The sequence below is a fragment of the Anomalospiza imberbis genome, chromosome 8 (genome assembly GCF_031753505.1).
Source record: "Anomalospiza imberbis isolate Cuckoo-Finch-1a 21T00152 chromosome 8, ASM3175350v1, whole genome shotgun sequence".
Classification (NCBI taxonomy): domain Eukaryota; kingdom Metazoa; phylum Chordata; class Aves; order Passeriformes; family Viduidae; genus Anomalospiza; species Anomalospiza imberbis.
In genome coordinates, this window is record NC_089688.1 from 33494204 (window position 1) to 33514087 (window position 19884).

At 49.5% G+C, this 19884-nt stretch overlaps 1 protein-coding gene and 1 long non-coding RNA gene across 3 annotated transcripts; both read left to right on the forward strand.

Moving 5' to 3' along the window:
* The first annotated feature begins 4205 nt into the window (after positions 1-4205).
* LOC137478595 (uncharacterized) lies at positions 4206-9059 on the forward strand. Of its 2 annotated transcripts, XR_011001690.1 has the most exons (4): positions 4206-4811; positions 5100-5145; positions 7264-7323; positions 8942-9059. It is a non-coding gene; the product is annotated as an uncharacterized lncRNA (long non-coding RNA). The 2 variants fall into 2 exon arrangements; XR_011001689.1 differs by lacking the exon at positions 4206-4811 and having other exon boundaries at positions 5008-5145.
* A 3802-nt stretch (positions 9060-12861) lies between these two features.
* FOXI2 (forkhead box I2) lies at positions 12862-14009 on the forward strand (the record flags this gene model as incomplete). The annotated part of the gene is made up of 2 exons (XM_068198586.1): positions 12862-13258; positions 13903-14009. Coding segments are annotated over exons 1-2 (504 nt in total), but the record flags the coding sequence as incomplete, so codon positions are not given.
* Positions 14010-19884: the final 5875 nt, after the last annotated feature.

Genomic DNA, 19884 nt, shown 5'->3' on the forward strand with positions numbered 1-19884 from the left:
GGGCACATAAATCCAGCTGATGGAACCCTGGTGTCCCTTGTCCTGAGAATTCACTCCTTGGCCATGAACCCCCTTCTTTTGCTGAGGAGATGGGAGGGCAGGAGGCTGTCGATGGGTTAAGGCAGTGAATTTGTCCCGGTGTATTAAAAATGAGAATAAATTGTTTTATTTTGGCATCTCTGAACTCCAACTCTGCATTGCAGCACGTCCCATGGCTGACATCTGGGCCAGGGAGGTGACACCCGTGCTGGCAATAAATTTGTCCCCTCCACCCTCCTGCAGAGGTCACCTGAGGAGCAGGACACTGAGCTGAAGCCCAGGACAGCTCTTTCCTTCCATCACTCACCTTGTTCCTTCTCTTTTCCCAGTGGTGCCAGGCTGCCTCTATCAGGCCCTGAGTGCCAAAAGTGCTTTTGGAAAGTTTTCCATCTCTCTGCTTGATTAAAAACAACGTCTGCAGCACTGGGCTGGCTCTGTCTGCTCACGAGAAAAGCCAGCCCTTGTCTCTTGAGTGTTCAAATGGAAAGTGGAGGTGTTCCAAACAGCTCATCATGGAATCATGGAATGGGTTGGCATGGAAGGGACCTTAAAGATGATCTCATTCTGACACTTTCCACTGTCCCAGGCTGCTCCAAGCTGTGTCCAGCCTGGCTTTGGGCACTTCCAGGGATCCAGGGATCCACAGCTTGTCTGGGCACCCTGTGCTAGAGCCTCCCCACCTTCACAGAGAACAATTCCTTCCTTATATCCAACCCAAATCTATCCTCTTTTGATTTAAAACCATTTCCCCTTGTCCTGTCACTAAAATATTTGATGCTTTCTCTGCTCCAGCCTCTTCCTCCTGAGATGGTGAAGGGAATAACTAAATAAAACCTCTCAGGGGGTGTTAAATGAAAAGCAAACCCAAGAACTGTCAGCATTTAGCCAAGGATGGGGCAGGGAAGCTCCTGCTTGGGCTGGAGCCCCTGGGAATGAGCAGTGATGTCCCAGGCAGCCACAGGGCATGTGCCTGCTGCTCCTGGCTCCCTGTGAGCACCTGAGATGTACTAAATATGAAACATGACAATTCCTGGGCTTCTGCAGGAACACCATCGAGAGAGGAGGGGTCACTGCTGCCCAAAGTGCCCCCATTCCAGGAACTCTTCCCCTCCCACAGAGCCCAGGAAATGATGGGAACGGTGGATTTTTCTGGGCTGGGCTGAGAGTTTTGTGTCTTTTTAATTTTCTTTTGCTTACACATGAAATAATGGTAATAGTCCCTAAAAGCTGTTATTCCCCATGCTGGGAAAACACTCTTTAGCCACCTGCTGTAATGAGCACGTTTCAAATCCAGCATTTTCTGCAGGAATATAACCCTAATTTCTCAGGAGATATTACTGATCAGCTGCTGGCTTTTAATTTCTAATACCTCAGCTATTTATTTATTCATTCAAATGTGCAATTTATTTAAAGCTGTCTAACATTTTATTTAATGTTTCTTCAGACAACCAGAATAGAATGATCAACTGAAAACTTAGGGTTTTTTCTTCATTATCCTGTACATAAGGAAAAAAAAAACATAATGAAGAGACAAGAATTAAACTTTTTTTGAGGAAATAACTTCTCAGCAGAGGCTTCACACCTGTCTCACTCCAGTGGCAGTGTTGTGATTGATATGAATAAGTTGTAAATGCCATGAATATTTAGATTTGTATACAGCACAGGCCTTTTTCAGGCAGAAGGAATGATTTAGCTCTAGAACTGTCTGCTGCTGCCACATGGATTCCAGGTGAGGCAGGGTCTAGGACTGTGCTTTGTGCTGACAGGGAGTGAGCAAAGTGCTGAGCTCTTTTCCATCTCACGTCCTTGCTGCAGGTGGCCACATCCTTGATCCTTTAGTCTGCCATAAAACAAAAGGAAAAGCTGTGGGAACACGCACTGGCTGACTTCCAGTGTGGGAGATCCTGCACTGAATTCACAACGAGGACTTTGGAAAGAAGATTCTGGGTTTCTTTTGTCCCCTCACTGAAGGGTTCTTCATTCCTCTCACACAGTGTTCAGGAAATGGGGAGTTGTTAATATTCAAATCATTGTCATTCGAAGCTAAGAAATGACATTTAGGCATTCTGCTGAAGTAGATCTCGGGTCACAGAGTCATTTTGGGTGGAAAAGCCCTCTGGGATCATCAAGTCCAAGCTGTGCCCAATGCCCACCTTGTCCCCAGCCCAGAGCACTGAGTGCCACCTCCAGGAATTCCTTGGACACTTCCAGGGACGGGAATTCCAATGCGGTCCATTCCAATGTTTAATAATCTTTTCCAAGGGGAAATTCCTCCTGGTGTCCACCGTGCCCCTCCCCTGGCCCAGCCTGAGGCCGTTCCCTCTCCTCCTGTCCCTGTTCCCTGGAGCACAGCCCGACCCCCCGGCTTTCCCCTCCTGTCAGGAGCTGTGCAGAGCCACAAGGTCCCCCCTGAGCCCCCTTTTCTCCAGGCTGAGCCCCTTCCCAGCTCCCAATGTCTCCATTAAAATGATAAAATGAAATTCCCCACCACCCCAGGCCTCCTCCTCAGCTCTGAGCCCCACAGGTCCCATCCCAACTCGGAGGGGTCGGGGTGGCCTCACCAGGAGCATTCTCTTTATCAGCTGCATTTTGTCCACACTGTGCCTCATCCCCCCAGGCCCTCCTGGGCACATTCTAATCCTCAGCAGTTATTCAATTTTATGAGAAGGAGAATTTGTGGAAGAAGGTCAAAGAAGATTAATAAAGGACAAGGTGTCTAATAACTACACAATAGTAGACAAAAATAGGAGAATGATCAGTGCTCACACTGTGCTGCTTGAACTTATTACCCTGCATTAGCAGCATTCATAATTTAAAACTTTAATAAACTCCCAGCCTCTTTGGGCCAAGATAGATGTTGCTGCTGGTTTTATTAGCTCCACAATGAGCAGAAGCTTTATGCAACGTGATTATCCTGCAGAAGCAAACACCTCATCACTCTGGGAACATGCTCATGAGCAGCTAAAAGGGACAAAATCAGACCAAACGCAGCCTCGAGACAACATGGTTTCACCTTCAGGTTGGACTTGCTGTGGAGTAGAGGTCACTCAGTCTTGGAACAGATGGCAAAGAGGTGGAAGGCTCCAAATAGCAAAGCTCAGGCATCCCAGAATCCCAGACTGGTTTGGGCTGGAGGGGACCTTACAGAACCCCCAGCTCCATGGGTGCACCATCCATGGGCCAGGCTGCTCCAAGCCCCATCCAGTCCAAAGCTGTGAGCCAGGTGATCCCTCATGGAGCTGCTCTTTTTCCCTTTGTTCCCTCACGTTTCATACAGTTCATTAAACCGTGATTGTCACCTGAAGGAGCAGTGGGTTATCCCTTAATCCAGGGCTATCTGGCACTTTTCCCTCCTATTACACAGCATGTTTATTTCTCAACCTCCCTCTCCAAACCAAAGCTCAGGTGCTGGATGATCCAAACATCTCCTCCCATGTAGGAATATAAAAAAGACTTTAGAAAGTGCAAAAAAGCCCCAGAAAGTAGACATAAAGATAAGAAAGGCTGGCAAATTTCAAAATCTTCTCATGGGAAGCTAGGAAGTTAAGAACCAAGTGAATACATTGATATTTATCATAAGGAACAAGAAAGAACAAGAACTTATTGATAGTTCAATATGTGAAAAGTCCTAGATGTATGCTTTGCAAAGATAGAAAAAGTTTTAATCTTAAGTAATGAATCATTGTGTATTGTTTGAAGTTCATAGAAGTTCTTTTGTTAATGTTAAACCCACATGGGTCCTTTTTAATTGGTTAGAGTATAATGACTTTGCACCTTTTCTTTTCTGCTGTTGGCTCAAAGAATACGTAGAAAAGGCTTTGCATGAGTTGCCATCTTGTCTCTGGTCTGTGCTTGCATGGATGGTGTTATTTCCCTGTGTCTCCTGCTTTTTGCTTGTATGATGCAGACAGATAATAAACCCTAAGTCTGCAGCCCGTCAGGGTCCTGTCCTGTATGTGAGACACGGCCCCATCCAGCAGAGTCCCACGCTCCAGGTGCTGCTCGGTTGGGCCAGCCGTCTCTGGAGCCAGGGGCACACAGCTGGGACAGATCTTCTGCCCCTGGGCAGCAGCTCCTTCCCTCTTTCCCCTCTTATCCCAAAGAATTTGGGGTTTTTTGCCACAGCACAGCTCCTTCTGTCCCAGGTAGGGCAGGTGAAAGGGATGAGCAGTGAGGAGAGGCAGCTGTGGGGTGGGTTTGGGTTCCTGGGAGCCTCTCCCAGCAGCAGGAGAAGGAACAGGAGGATCCCAATCCCAAAGGGATTGCTGCAGGGCAGGGAGGCAGAGCTGGAGGTGCCACTCTCAGCCAAAGCCCGGGGACACCTCCACTGGAGACAAAGGGAAGGACAAACAACAGGATTTGATCTTCACAGGGCAAAGCCTCAGCAGGAAAAGTCATCCCTTGCTGTCAGAGTTTGGGACAACGCTCTGGAAGGTGCTGGGTACAGAGGGGATCATTTGTGTGGGCTGAAAAATCAGCCTGGGCTGAGGGATAACAGAGGAGGGTCAGCAGTGATTGCCAAATAATCAAATTACTCAGCTCATGGCAGGAAAAGGGGGGGCAGATGCTCTCCTGCCACCTGATGCTGCTGCCCTGGCAGGCAGTGAGGAGCAGATCAGACAGGAGAGGCTCTGCAGGAAGTGTGGAGTTCAATTTCCATGCATTGTGTAGCTCACTAAAGCTAATTCACTTCCCACCCACTTCATCATTTAATTTCCATGGCTGGAATACAGCATCCTCCAGCCAGAGGCCAGCAGAAAGACCAGGTAAAGGTCAGGTGAGTGTCTGAAAAATAAAATTACAGAGAGCGCTGATTGCTTTATTAGAGGTTTTATCTCCCTGTTAAAAAAAAAAAAAAAAAAAAAAAAAAAAAACTTTTGAAGGGATTGTTGATGAATAAAATATGGGGGGAAAAGAGGATAATTTTTGAAGGGATGGGTGATGATTCAAAATGTTTTAAAAAAGAAGGGATTGTTGATGATTTAAAATGTTTCACATTTTTGAAGTAACAGAGCTGTATCATGAGAGAAGACAACCACATCCTCTGAGTGTCCTTGCAGGATTTAATTGTTTGATTGCTGACAAGCAGAGCAATTAAAACTGAAGGTAAATTCTTTGCACTGAGTTGCATTGTGCAAATATTTTCCTTTTTGGGGTTGAGCTACTCTGGGTTTAAACTCTGCCAGAAGCCTGGATTATGATTTTGTTTGGTGTGCTGATGGTTTAGTGTTGTGTGAGAGAGAAGGAAAGCTTTAGAGAATCCGAGGTGGGGGGGTTTAGAATTTAAGTTTTGCTTTGCAAACATCCACTGTCCCAGGTGCTCCCAGCCCCAGTGTCCAGCCTGGCCTTGGGCACTGCCAGGGATCCAGGGGCAGCCCCAGCTGCTCTGGGCACCCTGTGCCAGGGCTGCCCACCCTGCCAGGGAACAATTCCTTCTTAATATCCAAAATAAATCAGTTTAAAGCCATTCCCCTTGTTCTATAACTCCATGGCCCGGTGAAAAGTCCCTGTGCAGCCTTTAGGCATAGGAGGTAACCAAGCCAAGAATTTTCTCCTTTTAATTTAGTTTTTTGTGGCCCCCAGCTCCAGCCACACCTTCCCTCTGGGGACCCTGGATCAGTCAGACACCGCTGGCCAAGGACCCCCATCCCTCCCTCCTTGGGGGTGTAAAACAACCCCTAAACCTTCCCAGCATCATCCCTGGGCTGTCCCTCTGTCCGTGGGGCACAGATCCTCTCCAGGACACTCCATCCCGGCATGGCAGCATCCCAGAGTTAACGGGTGGTGGATTGGAGCAACGATCTGAGCCGGGCAGGCCCGGGATCCCTGGCTCAGGGGTGGCTCCGTGTGTGGGAGGAGGATCCAGGAGGATGTTTGGGGTCATCCCAGTGATGCTGACCTTCTCAAGGCTGCCCTAGAGCAGAGGCTGGGCAGAGTTACAGAATAAAGCAGGGATTTATTAAAAGGATCTGCTCATGGATCCACCTTGGGCAGCACCAGAGCCCAGCCAGGGCTGCACCCAAGATGAACCCAAATGGTCCCAAAATGCACGAGCGCTCCCGGGGGCTCTCACTGTGATCAGCTCTGCTCCATTGGCACACTGGAGTTCATTGTCCCATTCCAGCTTTAGCCCATGCAGTCCCATCCTGATTGTTTTTCTCTCTCCAGCCCACGTTGTTTGTGCTCCTGGGGCTGAGATTTGGATCATTTGTCCTTGGTGCCCAGCTGGAGCAGGAATTGTTTTGTCTCCCTGCTCTGTGCAGAGAGCTCAGCATCCCCTGATGTGGAGCCCAGACCCTCACACTAAAGCAGCACAGAATGTGAAAAATAGAAAAGCCAAAACCTGAGGCATCACCAGCCTGCTTGGCTGGCTTTGACTGGCAGCAAAGTGTTCCCAGTGTGGAACTGGGAGCTGCTTCCCCACCTGGGTTGGAAATGTCAGGATGGGAAGAGGAGTTTTGTTGTTCAGGGATGGCTCCCTCCTCCTCAGCTGTGGGGGCCTGGTTTTAGTTTGGTCATTTGGTGGAAAAATTTAGATATCAGTTCCTCCAGGTGCTGCCATTGGTACCCCAAAATAATTTGATTTTCAGGGCCATGAGCCTATTTCTGTTTTTTTCTGCATGTTCTTCCTCACTCACAACAAATATAAATATGACCTGTAACCCTCCCTCAGAACCAACCTTCATTTGTCTCATTTCCCTGCATTTTGGTGCCTTCCTGGTGCAATGTCACTGGAATCAGTAAAAACAGGCAGAGAATAATTTTGCTCTCTGATTTTTTTTTTGTCATTGGTTGGAATTCTTCTCATTAGAGGAAAGGAACTGCTCACCAAATATCCCATATTTGTAATGTGCACCTTTGCACAGTGCAATTTCCTCTGTTAAATTTCAGCTTTCTGAATCTCTACTGCAAATTAATTGTATCTCACGAGGACAAATTTAAAACAGCCCAATAAAGAACAAAATATGGGTTGTAGACAATTTGGAAATAGAAATTATCCAGTGAACAATGCATTTTATCTCTCTTTTTTTTATGAATTACTGAACCACGCTCCTGACATGGCTTAGGGAGGAGAAAAACAGAGCTGAGGCCTCAGTAACTATGGCAGGGCAATAAAATAATTAAATAGCCTGGGGGTGGTTTAATTCCTTTAATTCTGAGAGAGTTTTTTTTCCCACAATTAAATGTCAGAAATGATGTTTAACACTCTGATATCTATTACAGTAATTAATATCACCGTGTCCAAGGTCTGGCAGTGACTTTCCAGGCAATTAATCCCACGAGGTGAGTTAATGCCATGCTCTCCACAGATGAGTTCTGAAGGAAAAAGGGATTAATTGGCTGAACCAGATCCATTTAAAGAAATGGGATCTGGGACCTTGAGCTGGGTTTTAGGGCTGCTCCAAGCTCATGGAGCAAGAGCTGCCAGGTCACCCAACCCTGGGGTGTCCCTCTGGAGGTGTCCAACCCCACCCCACCTCTGTGCCAGGCTCTGGGACAGCACCAGGAATTCTGCGTACAGAGGTGGGTGGGAAGAGCAGGGACTTGTCACTGGGGTGCTCTGGATGGAAAAATTTAAAAAGAAAAAGATTAAAAGCTTTGGGGAGCTCGGGAGGGAGAATCTGGGCTTTGTGTGATATCAGGGACGTCCTGCTCCTGACACACAAATATTTTTTCTGAGGTAAAATCCTTCAGTCCTTTTCTGTAAAAAATCTTCCACAAAAAGATCTCGTAGCTTCCTACCGGTTACTTGGGATACAGCAAAATGTGACTGAAAAGAAATAAATCTGATATTCCATAGAGCAGAGATTTTCCTCACAGTGAAATATGCTATTTGCTGACCCATGAATGTACTTTCAACTTCATTTTCTATCGTTGGAATATTTACAGGAATTACTGTATTGGTATCACAACAAATGCATCAAATCAACATTGCTCTGGGATTATTTGTTACTTACTTTTTTATTAGTATATTTTTGTTATTTACTTTTTATTAGGGAATTTTATTAGTATTTTTTAATTGCAGAGAAAAAGATGTGTTAAAAAAAACTGGAAGGAAAATGATTCTTTGGAGTTATTAGGAAATTCAGGGTTAGGATATTCTGTGATGTACAGTTAAAAAACTGATTTGAGGGCCTGAAACTTGAGTGTGATTTTTACTGCCAGCTTATGAGGAGCAAATCAACAGAACAGGAAGCAGAAAATCTGGCTGCAAACCTCCCTTTCCTAGAACTTTTTCTGTGGCTACATCTCTGTGCCATACATAATTCTATATTATTTGTTATATATTATTTGTTATGGCTGTTGTACTTTCAGATTCTCTGAAGAGGCAGAAATAGCTGTTTAAAAGGTGCAAAATCTTATGGCAAAATTTAATTGGGGTTTTGCTCAGGGTCATCCCATTTCTCCTGGGTGAAATGCAAAGCAGCCACGAGTCAAAGGCCAGAACTGACCAATATTAGCAATATTTGGTCTCAGTGAAATCAGATTTGCTTTCAGCTGTTGACTTATTTTTAGACCACCTGAAAAATCATAGAATCATAGAATCATAGAATGGTTTAGGTTAGAAAGAACAAAGTTCATGAAGAGTTCAGACACTCCAAGGCAGAGTCAAATGAATGTTAAAGGTGAGTGGCTGAAAGTACAAACATTGGCAAGGAGTTTTTTAGGGAAGATCTCAGCTGATCAGTAAAATCCTCATAAAATCTGACCCAGGCTAGGTCAAACTGCTTGGATTAGGCCTGAAACAACTGCCAGAGGTTGTAAATTCAAATAACATTCCTCAGAAGTGGACCACAAAGAACCATAAATCAGCAGGAAATGAAACTCTCTCCCGTTTTCCAGCTCCCAAAAAGAGAACAGAGAGCCTCCAGTGCTCACCTGTTGTCACCATGTCCTCCAGGTGAGCAGAGGGACATCCCAAATGATGGCAGCAGAGGTGAAGATGATCCCTGATGTCCTTCAGGAAAAGGATGGAGAGCCCAGGACAGTCCAGTGGGATTTGGGAATCCTCGCTGCCCTCGAGCACCAGCTGCAGGAAGGAGGTTGGTATTGTGTCTCCAACACCACCAAGAGGTTTTTTCAATGTTTTGATGAGGCTTGGGTGGAAATCAAGCTGGCATCCCTGGCTGAGCAGGTATCCAGCTGCCAGGATCCCAGCCTGCACCCTTCTGTCATCCATGGAGACACAAATGGGGTTTGTCCCTGTGCCAGCACAGGAAATCTGGGAATAAATCCCAGAGCCCGATGGAAACACTCACAAGGACTCCAGACCCCCAGCAGGTCCTTGAGGAGACATTCCCTGTACTGCCTTCCTGTTAAAAGTGCATTTTGCAGGGATTAATAACCTATTAATAATGGATGGGAAATCCCAGTGCTCCCAAATCAGTGGTGGGGTTTTTTTGGGGTCAGGGGATGCTCCTCGAGCACTCCCCCCCCGGCAGGGAAACTCCTGCAGGACTTCCAGGGACACCAGGAGAAATGGTTGGGAATTCTGGGACAAATGTGCTGTTTTTAATAATTATGGAGAAGAAATCCTCCAGTTTCTCCATTCTGTCCTCACAAACACGAAGAGTTTCCTGCTCTACAGCCATACAAACCCCACCACTGAGGTTCTTTACATAAATTGACTTGTGGGAGATTCCTGCTATTTTTTGGGGGCACATTATCCTAAACAAGCAGCTCATTTGCATATAATTATTTAAAGCTTTTCCATGAAATTAATAAAATATTATTCATTTGCATTTTTCCTTGGTAATAAGCAGATGTTGCACCCCCAGAATTCCACAAACTGAAGACACTTCATACCAACAGGTTTGAACACTAGAAAATTTAAATATCTTGTACCCAAATTCCCTGAAGTAAAATAGGAAATAAAACAGGAAATAGAAATGCAACGTACAGAACTTCAGAGTATTTGTACATCCTCTTTTATACAACATTTATTTTTATACCACATGTTCTCTAAGCCTGGCAGATCAGGAAATAGGGGAGGTGAAAAATGGCACCGTGTTATGCCTGAAAAAGTTTTTTTAGGTGGGTTCAGATATTTCTGAGAGACAATAATTATAATTGGGGTTTGCTTTCTTTTTGGCTGTCACAATATAAAGCTGCAGAAAGTTTTAAGGCTGGACAGGGCTTGGAGCAAGGTGGGATAGTGGAAGTGGGATGAGCTTTCAGGTCCCTCCCGGGCCATTCCTGGTTGGAAATACTCCTGGGAATTTCCTGCTGGCTCGCTCCCAGCCCCGTTTTTGGGGGATTTGTGGCAGGGATCGGTGCCAGCAGCAGCAGGAGCCGGTCCCGGTGCCACTAGATGGCATCGCCAGCCCACGATTCACCCATCCCTGCTTTGCCCTGGGAATGAGGCCGGGATAACTCCAGATCCAGCTTTTCAGGTGAGTCGTGTTCTGAGCGGGAGCATTCCCTGGGACTGGGAGATCACAGAATGACCAGCTTGGAAGAGACCTTCAAAACCACCGAGTCCAACCCAGCCCCAACACCTCAACTCAACCCTGGCACCCAGTGCCACATCCAGGCTTTGTTAAACACACCCAGGGATGGTGACTGCACCACCTCCACGGGCAGAACATTCCAGAACTTGATCACTCTTTCTGTGAAAAACCTTTTCCTGATATCCAGCCTGTATTTCCCTTGGTGCAGCTGAGGCTGTGTGCTCTGGTTCTGTCAGTTCCTGGAGACAGAGCCCAGCCCCACCTGGCCACAGCCACCTTTCAGGAGCTGTGGAGAGTGCTGAGGTCACCCCTGAGTCTCCTCTTCTCCAGGCTGAGCACCCCCAGCTCCCTCAGCCGTTCCTCACAGGGTTTGTGTTCCCAGCCCCTCTCCAGCCTCGCTGCCTCCTCTGGACGCGCTCCAGCGTCCCAAGGTCCTTCCCAAACTGAGGGGCCAGAGCTGGGCACAGCACTCGAGGTGTGCCCTCACCAGTGCCCAGGACAGGGGCAGAATGACCTCCCTGCCCCTGCTGGCCACACCATTCCTGATCCAGGCCAGGAGCCACTGGCCTTCTTGGCCACCAGGGCACACTGCTGGCTCATGTCCAGCCTGCTGTCCATCGGGTCCCTCTCTGCCTGGGCACTGTCCAGCCACACCGTCCCCAGCCTAGAGCCTTGCAGGCGGTTATTGTGGCCAAAATGCAGGACTGGGCACTTGGACTTATTAAACTTCATCCCACTGGACTCTGCCCATCCATCCCACCATTCCAGGTCTCTCTGCAGAGCCCTGCTACCCTCCAGCAGATGGACACAGCTCCCGGCTTAGTGGATGGAGCAGGCACGGGTGGAGAAGCCGCTGGAAAAGCTCCCGTGGAGCAACCACAGGGTTTAAAACATCTGTGGGGCCTGCCAAAGCCACCTGATGTTGACACCCGACACATTGGATCCAGGTGAAATGCAAAAATAAGGAGAGAAACGTTGTGGAAAGCTCCTCAAGGAGTTAAATTGTGTTTGGGCGCTTCCCAGGGATTGCTGCTTCCCGAGAAAATGGTTTCTGTAAAGCAAAACCAAGTCAGCATTAACAAATATGTGAATTTTTGTGTCCTCAGGTGTCAGCTCAGCTGAGAAGGGGACAATTTAATGAGCTCTCTGTAGGCTTGTACATGGGGATGTTTAGAAAATACACAAATTAAATTCTCTGGTTTGCAGGGGAGATGTCTCTAACTTCCACAAAAGTTCAGCCAAAGCCACATCAAGTTTGCCACTAGGCAATGACTAAAATAAATAATATCACAGGCAAGCAATGCCACAGAAAATAAACCAGCAGCACCCACAGCAGCCATGCTTGTGTTACCTGGGGCTCAATTTTTCTGCTGGATGTCTCCAGGTAAAAACTGAGAGCAAGGAAATTAAATATTTGGGATCAAATCCTTTCCTGAACTCATTTCACTGAAATGGAAGGAATATCTCCCCTCACACTTTTGGGATTTAAGGCAGATCTTTTAAAATTATGCATGAAGTAACTGATGTTCAGATAAACCTTGTGACAAGAATTGGTTATTTCTAATTTTGTCTGTGTGCAAAAGATGTTAACTCATCTTTATCCCTTTTCCTGTCTTCCTGGTCATTTCCTCACCACAGGATGAGGCTCTTGTGGCTGTGAGATTTTACTCCCTTTGTTGGAAGGACAGAGAAGGTGGCATCAACCAAGTCTGGTTTCCCAAGTTGAAAGAATTATGAAATCCCAGAGTGGTTTGTGTTGGAAAGAACCTTAAAGCTCATCCAGTTCTGTCCCCTGCCATGGCAGGGACCTTCCCCCATCCCAGGCTGCTCCCAGCCCCAGTGTCCAACCTGGCCTTGGACACTTCCAGGAATCCAGGGGCAGCCACAGCTGCTCTGGGCACCCTGTGCCAGGGCCTGCCCACCCTTTTAGTGAAGATTCTTTTCCTAATATCCCATCTAAGCCTCCTCTCTGTCATTTTAAAGCCATCCCCCCCTTTTCCTGCTGCTCCATCCCTTGCAAATCGTTTCCCTCCAGTTTTCTTGTAGCTCCTTCAGGCACTGTGAGGCCACAGTGAGCTCATCCCAAACTTCTCCTGTCCAGGTGAACAATCCCAGCTCTCCCAGCCTTTCCTCCCAGCAGAGCTGCTCCATCCCTCTCTCATCCTCTGAATTCTGCGCTCAACTCCCCCCGCTTCCCATTCCCGAATCCCCCCGTTTGTGCCGGCCCCTCTCCCCGCTCAGCCAGCGGCTGCTCCCGTTCCCCCGCACCTGCGGGGCGGTGCCGGGCGGGGCGGGACCCGCGGGGGCGGAGGGAGGGCTGGCCGCGGGGTCCCTGCCATTTAACCGGCCGTGCTCCGAGCTGTCCCGGACCATGCACCCCCTGGGGCCGCGGGATGCCGCGGGATGCCCGGCTCCTTCCCCGGCCCCGCAGCCGCCCGCAGCCAACCCGTACCTGTGGCTGGGCGGCCCCGGCGCTCCGTGCCTGCCCTCCGGGGCCGCGCTGGGCGCGGGGGCGGAGCGGGGCTGGCCGCCGCGGGGCTGGCCGCCGCTGTCGCCGGCCCGGCCGCCCTACTCGTACTCGGCGCTGATCGCCATGGCCATCCACAGCGCGCCCGGCCGCCGCCGCACGCTCAGCCAGATCTACCAGTTCGTGGCCGAGAACTTCCCCTTCTACCGGCGCGGCGGGGCCGGCTGGCAGAACTCCATCCGCCACAACCTGTCCCTCAACGAGTGCTTCAGGAAGGTGCCGCGGGGCGACGACGAGCCGGGTAAGGCGCGGGGCGCGGAGCGATGCGCTGAGCGGTGCGCGGAGCGATGCTGAGCGATGTGCGGAGCGGTGCGCGGAGCGATGCTGAGCGATGTGCGGAGCGGTGAGCGGAGCGATGCTGAGCGATGTGCGGTGCGGCACGATGTGCGGAGCGGTGAGTGGAGCGATGCTGAGCGATGTGCGGAGCGGGGCGAGGAGCGGTGAGCGGGGCGATGTACGGAGCGATGTGCGGAGCGGAGCGGTGCGAGGAGCGGTGGGAGGAGCGGTGAGCGGAGCGATGTGCGGAGCGATGCGAGGAGCGATGCAGAGCGATGTGCGGAGCGGAGCGAGGAGCGGTGAGCGGAGCGATGTGCGGAGCGATGCGAGGAGCGATGCTGAGCGATGTGCGGAGCGGAGCGAGGAGCGGTGAGCGGGGCGATGAGCGGGGCGAGGAGCGGTGAGCGGGGCGATGTGCAGAGCGGAGCGAGGAGCGGTGAGCGGGGCGATGTGCAGAGCGATGTGCGGAGCGGAGCGAGGAGCGGTGAGCGGAGCGATGTGCCGAGCGGAGCGATGCGCGGAACGATGCTGAGCGATGTGCGGAGCGGAGCGAGGAGCGGTGAGCGGAGCGGTGCGGAGCCGCCACCGCTGCGCTGGGTCTGTCCGCAGGCAAAGGCAGCTACTGGACGCTGGACCCCAACTGCGAGAAGATGTTCGACAACGGGAACTTCAGGAGGAGGAGGAAGAGGCGAGCGGAGGCGGCCGGAGCGGCGGAGGGGGCCGGGGGCGGCGGTGGGGACCAGCGGGTGGCACGGCCACCCCCGCCCGAGGCCACCGCCCGCTACGGGCACGCCGTGGGCCAGGCGTGACCGGGCTCACCCCCAGCTGAAGCCGGGCACGAGAGAGGGATCGTTTTGTACCGCAGAATTGTGAGTTTTATACAGAATTAGTAACTGCAGGGGCAGGGGATGGATGTGCGGAGCGCCGCCGCTGTCCCTCCTTCTCTCCCTGTCCCTCCTTCTCTCCCTGTCCCTCCTCTCTCCCTGTCCCGTCCCACCAGAAGGCTGGAAAGGCTTTCACCTCCTGCCACACAGCTGGCCTGGGCAGCTTTCCCTGGCCAGGAGCAAAGCAGAGCTCCCTGCCAGCCCTCCTGGCTGTCTGGGGAGGGAAGGGAAGGGTTTGGTGTCCCAGAGATGCCAGGGGATGCTCGGGGTGCTCTGGAGATGAGCTGGGGGTGCTCACCTGGAGAAGGATCCAGGGAGAACCCAGAACCCTTCCCAGTATTTAAAGTCAGCTTGTAAAGGAGGGAGAATGAATTCTTATGCCAAGAGGCAATGGTTTTAATCTAAAAGAGGGGAGGTTTAGATCTTAGGAAGAAATTCTTTACCCAGAAAGTGCTGCGGATGGCACAGGGTGCCCAGAGCAGCTGGGGCTGCCCCTGGATCCCTGGCAGTGCCCAAGGCCAGGCTGGACACTGGGGCTGGAGCACCTGGGACAGTGGGAGGTGTCCCTGCCATGGCAGGGGTGGGATGGGTGGGATTTAAGGTCCCTTCCAAGCCAAACCATCGATTTTATGAGAAAGGCAGAGGGATGTGCCCTCGCTCCCAGGGAACACCAGGCTGGCACAGAGGTCACCCAGACCCCCCATCCTCTGCAGCATTTTGAACCAAATCCCCTTGATTTAACCCAAAAACAATCCCATCTCCTTGCCAGCCCGTGGAGCTGACCAGATCTTGCACAAGGAATTTCAGATTTAATTGAGCATCCAAAGCAAGAAGCTGACCAGATCTTGCACAAGGAATTTCAGATTTAATTGAGCATCCAAAGCAAGAAGCTGATCATTCAAAAAAAAATTTTGTGTATTGTAATGGGGCTATAAAGCAAATTTGTACCAAAAAAAAACCCCACAAAAACTGTCTGAGAATCTAAAAAATGTCAGAGATTTAAGTCCTTGGTCAGAGGGAAGAATCAACTGTACAAAGTAAGTTTTTCTTGGCCTAAAATGTAGTAAATTGTGTTAAAAAAGATCTAGTTTACAAATATCCAACTTGAGTAGATTTGAAATGAAGGAAAGAGCAAACTGAACTTGTCAGCCAATACCCTGTGAGGGGCTATGGGGATACATTGATTTTTTTTATTAATTCCCTATTTGAAAAAAGCCTTATCCAAGAAAATTTACACAAAAAGGGGAAATGAAATTTCTGGAATGGAATTTAAAATATTTAAATAATAAATATTTAAATATTAAATACTAAATGGAATATTTTTGTTCCCACTATTACTTTTGCAGGGTTTTCAAGGAAGAAGGCATTCAAATAACCTCTGTTTCCTTTTCCAAGCGGGTGGGATCCTGTCTGAGGGTCTGGAGTGGGATATTCATTCCCTGAGGAATGGGCATGTATTTGGAAGGATGGAGAAACTCCTGCCTGGCAGAGCTGGAGGACCCTTCCCAAGCCCCAGTGAAGACACTGGACCTCAGAGCTGGGCAAGAAACGATTTCACTGAACCCTCATTTCCTTCTGCTCCAGGATAAAAAGCTCCAGATCAGACTGTAAGGGCTGAATTCCTGATTTTCCCCTTGGGATTGTTCTCCCCTGGGACAAAATGCCCCTGCAGGACCCTGGAAATGCAGGAAGGCAGAACCCCAGAAGGCTGCGGGTGCTTCAGACTGTCCAGAGAGGTTTTTGTTGGTTCACCTGGATCCTGGGGTAGGGAAATCCATGGATAACTCAGAGACAGGACCACACTCCACTCCAGAACTTTTCCAGGGACAGTTTTAGGTGATGATTCACTGTGTACATGGAGGCCACCGTTTGTATTTCTCTCTGCTTCTCTTGTGCTCTGATTCTATTTTTGTGTACCGGAAAGAAAAAGAGATTTAAAAAAAAAAATAAATCATTGGAGCAGGGAAGTTGCAATCCCTGGGAGCAAAACCAGTGCCTGAAGGAAGAGCTGCAGCAGGTAACGAGGCTCTGGGCTAATTGCAGCTGCAGGCTTTTGTGGGAAAGCTGGTGGGATACTGGGATGGGTGGGATGCTCTGGGACTGGGCCAGATTCCCTTGGAAACCCAGAAATCCTGGAGGTGGTGTGTCCAGGAGGGCACCTGCGAATGGGATCAGGAGCTGGGATGAGGCTCCAGAGGAACCATTCCAGACTGGGAGAAGGGCTGAGGAGGGCACTTGGAGGTGTCCAGACCCTGGGGGTGCACCCTGTGACCCCTCCTGCTGCCAGCAAACCCCTGCCACTGGTTTGTCACTGGTTTGCCACTGGTTTGCCACTGGTTTGCCACTGGTTTGCCACTGGTTTGCCACTGGTTTGCCACTGGTTTGCCACTGGTTTGTCACTGGTTTGTCACTGGTTTCTGTGTCAGCTGAAGGAGTCAAACACAGGTAAGAATTACAGGATGTTCTTGATGCCATGTCTGCTGTCTCCTGGTCTTGGAAATATTAGAAATCCAGTGGTGGGATTGGTTTCTGGGCAGGGCCAGGAGTTGGAATTAATGATCCTGATGGGTCCCTGCCAGATGAGGACATTCTGTGATTCTCTTCTATAATTCCTGCTGGAATTTAGAGCAGTTTGTGCCTCCTGTGCTGTCAGCAACTGGTATAACAACAAAAAAGAAGCATTTTCACCATTTCCCCCTCGATAAACTAAACAGGACTGAAAAGGTTTCGCTATTTAAGGGAGTACCTGTCTTGGTTTGAAAAGACAGGTGACTGCTAAGGAAAGCAGGAGCCTCCCTGAAATGAAAAATGGAAATTCCTTCCCTCTGAATTGTTCTAATTTTGAAATTAAGGGGCGGTCAGGCAAAGATATGGGAATAGAAATAACAGTTCTGTACTAGGAAAATTAAAAGTACAAATGCAACAGTACAAAAAACCAAACCAAACCAAAACAAACAAACAAACAAACAAACAAAAAAATCACTGCCAGAGTGAGAGCAGGCCCTGGCAGCCTGTGGGTCAGGGTGGTGGCAGCAGTCCCATCCCATGGTGGCTCAGCCCTCCTGCAGTGCCAGCTCTGCTTCTGCTGGAGCAGGGATCCTGGACAAGGCTGGAGTTTTCCTCTGAAGCTCCAGGGCTGCTGGAGATGGGCCTGGGCTTCCTCTGGGAATGCAGTGGGGCAGAAAGCTGCTCCTCTGGGAATGCAGTGGGGAAGAAAGCTGCTCCTCTGGGAATGCAGTGGGGAAGAAAGCTGCTCCTCTGGGAATGCAGTGGGCAAAGGCTGCTGTGGTGTTCCAAAAGTCAGATTGTATCCAGGTAGGAATGCTTGGCTCCTCCCCTGGGTGGAGCATCTCCCCATGGATGATGGAATTTTCTCAGCCACGCAGGGACACTCACTGGCCATGAACAGAAGATAATTAATAACTAATGACCCATGAACAGAAGAGATCTCCTGGAGGGAGGATTGGTTGTGGGAGAGATAAAGAAAAAACTGCCCAATGAACAGAGATAACTGCCCCACCTCTGACAGATGGCAAATAGAATACACACCCCCAGTTCCAACCTAGGACAGTTCCCAGAAATCCATGGTTCATTTCAGCCAGGATGCACTGGAGAATTGGAATGACATCAGTGAGTTATGGAAAAGCTTGGGAAATGACAGATTCTGGAAGCTCCACTCTGAGCTGTGCTTTTCACAGGGGAAGGAACATTGGCCAGGAAACAACAGCCTGGGCTCATTATTCCAGGATAAACCCGTGGAAGTGGGGATCTGGGCAGTTCCTTATCCAACAGGATAAATATCCAGGATTTCTGTGCTCTGGAACAATGGGTTGGCCTAAATAAAGATGAGAAGGAGCTGTCAAGGCCTCATAAATCAGGATTTTGGGAATGGGCAGCGATGCAGGGCATGAAAGGAGAGTTTGGGCTGTGCTTTGAGCCCAGCTCAGGGCTGGAGGTTCCCAAAAAACAACCCCATCCCTCTCCTCATCCCTGGCAGCCTTTCCTCCCCGAAAAGGCTGGACAGAGCCTGGCAGTGCAGAATGACCTCCCCTCACGGGGATTTTGTTGCAAGCAGTGCCTCTGGATTCCCCTGGAGGAATGGAAAATTCACCAAAAAACCCCAGGGAATGGCCCCTGGCTGGGCAGGGGAAGGCAGGCAGGGGATGGAGAGCAGAGCTGGAGGTTTCACTTCTTCAGCAACGAGCATGAATTATTTTCCTGGCTTTAATTGCTGCTAATGTAGTCTCAGTTCTATTTTAACCCAGTTGCAAAAGCAATAAATCTCTATTTTCGGCATGATTATCACTCAGGAGGAGCCCATCACAAATGCAAACAGGATGTGATAAATCAGATTTACTTCTCCTTTTCTTCTTTTCAATTTTCCCTCTGCTCCAACACTCGCCTGTGATAAATCCTTGTTAAGAACGAGGATTTCCCTGGGCTTTACTGTGGGATAACACAGCTTCCCAGGATTTTTTTTTTTTTTTTTTGCTGGAAAATAGGACAGGGAATATTAAATTTTATGCTGTGGGAGGAAAATCAAGACAAAACCGAGTTTCCAGGTTCTTGGGAGTCATCGGGGCTGAAGGGAAAGGAAGTTGTAAGTAGTTGTTATTACATAAAAAAATCAGGAAGGAAAGTAGCAGGAAATAAAATATCCTTTTCTATGGTTTGTCTAGCATTCCATGCTGCAGGAGATGGAAACTCAAGTCCTGGAGGAAAATCCTTGGTAAAATATGTGGTGGGAGCAGGTTGGATGTGGGTGATTCATCTTGGAACGTGCAGAACCCAGCTCAGCGTGGTGTCTGGGCTTTGGGGGATTGTGGCATTCCCTGGGAGGACAAATCCTGCTCCTGCAGGACTCCAGCCCCTCTCCCTCTGCTCCCAGGAGATCCAGGCTCCTGGTGAGGAGCTGGATTTGTTGCTTTTGGGATGGAACTGGTTTTTCCTGCTGAAATGGGGCCAGACAACAAAACTCTGTGAGAATTTAGGATTCTTGTCCCGCTCCCAGTGCTCAGTTCTGGGATTCCTTCCTGCCCAGAGCAGCTGGGGCTGCCCCTGGATCCCTGGCAGTGCCCAAGGCCAGGTTGGACATTGGGCTTGGAGCACCTGGGACAGTGGAAGGTGCCCCTGCCAGGGCAGGGGTGGAATGGGATGGATTTTAACCCATGCTGGAATTTGGGCACCCGGATTTGCCAAGCCCAGCTCCCTGTCCCACTCTTTGGGAGCCTTTGGAAATGCAGGATTTTTCTGGGAATGTCCTGAGACGCTCCTGGAAGGGAACAATTGCAGTCAGCTGAATAAGGAATTGCAGAAGGGGAAATGATATCTTCAAGTAGGGGAAAATTGAGTTATCAGAAGAACACGTCTGGTGTTGACTCTGGGATCATCTGCCTGGAACAGGGACTAAAACGCTGCTCCTGCCTGAGCAGTGGCGTTTAAAAGCCCAGCTCCTGGCCGTAAACCAGGATGAATCTGTTCTTTTCACTGAATTTCCAGTCAAGGGGACAGCACACGGCTTAGCCTGGGTTTGCCTTTCTTTTAAGGAAACATTTCTTTATCACCTGGATAACCACAGAGAAAAAGGGGAGAATTTTTTATTCCAGGGTGGTTTCTGCTGTGCTTGGTGAAGGATTTCATACCATGGGCCCTGATATCAGCATAGAGCATCTGATGGTTTCCCTGTCCCTGGCACATTTCTCCTCCT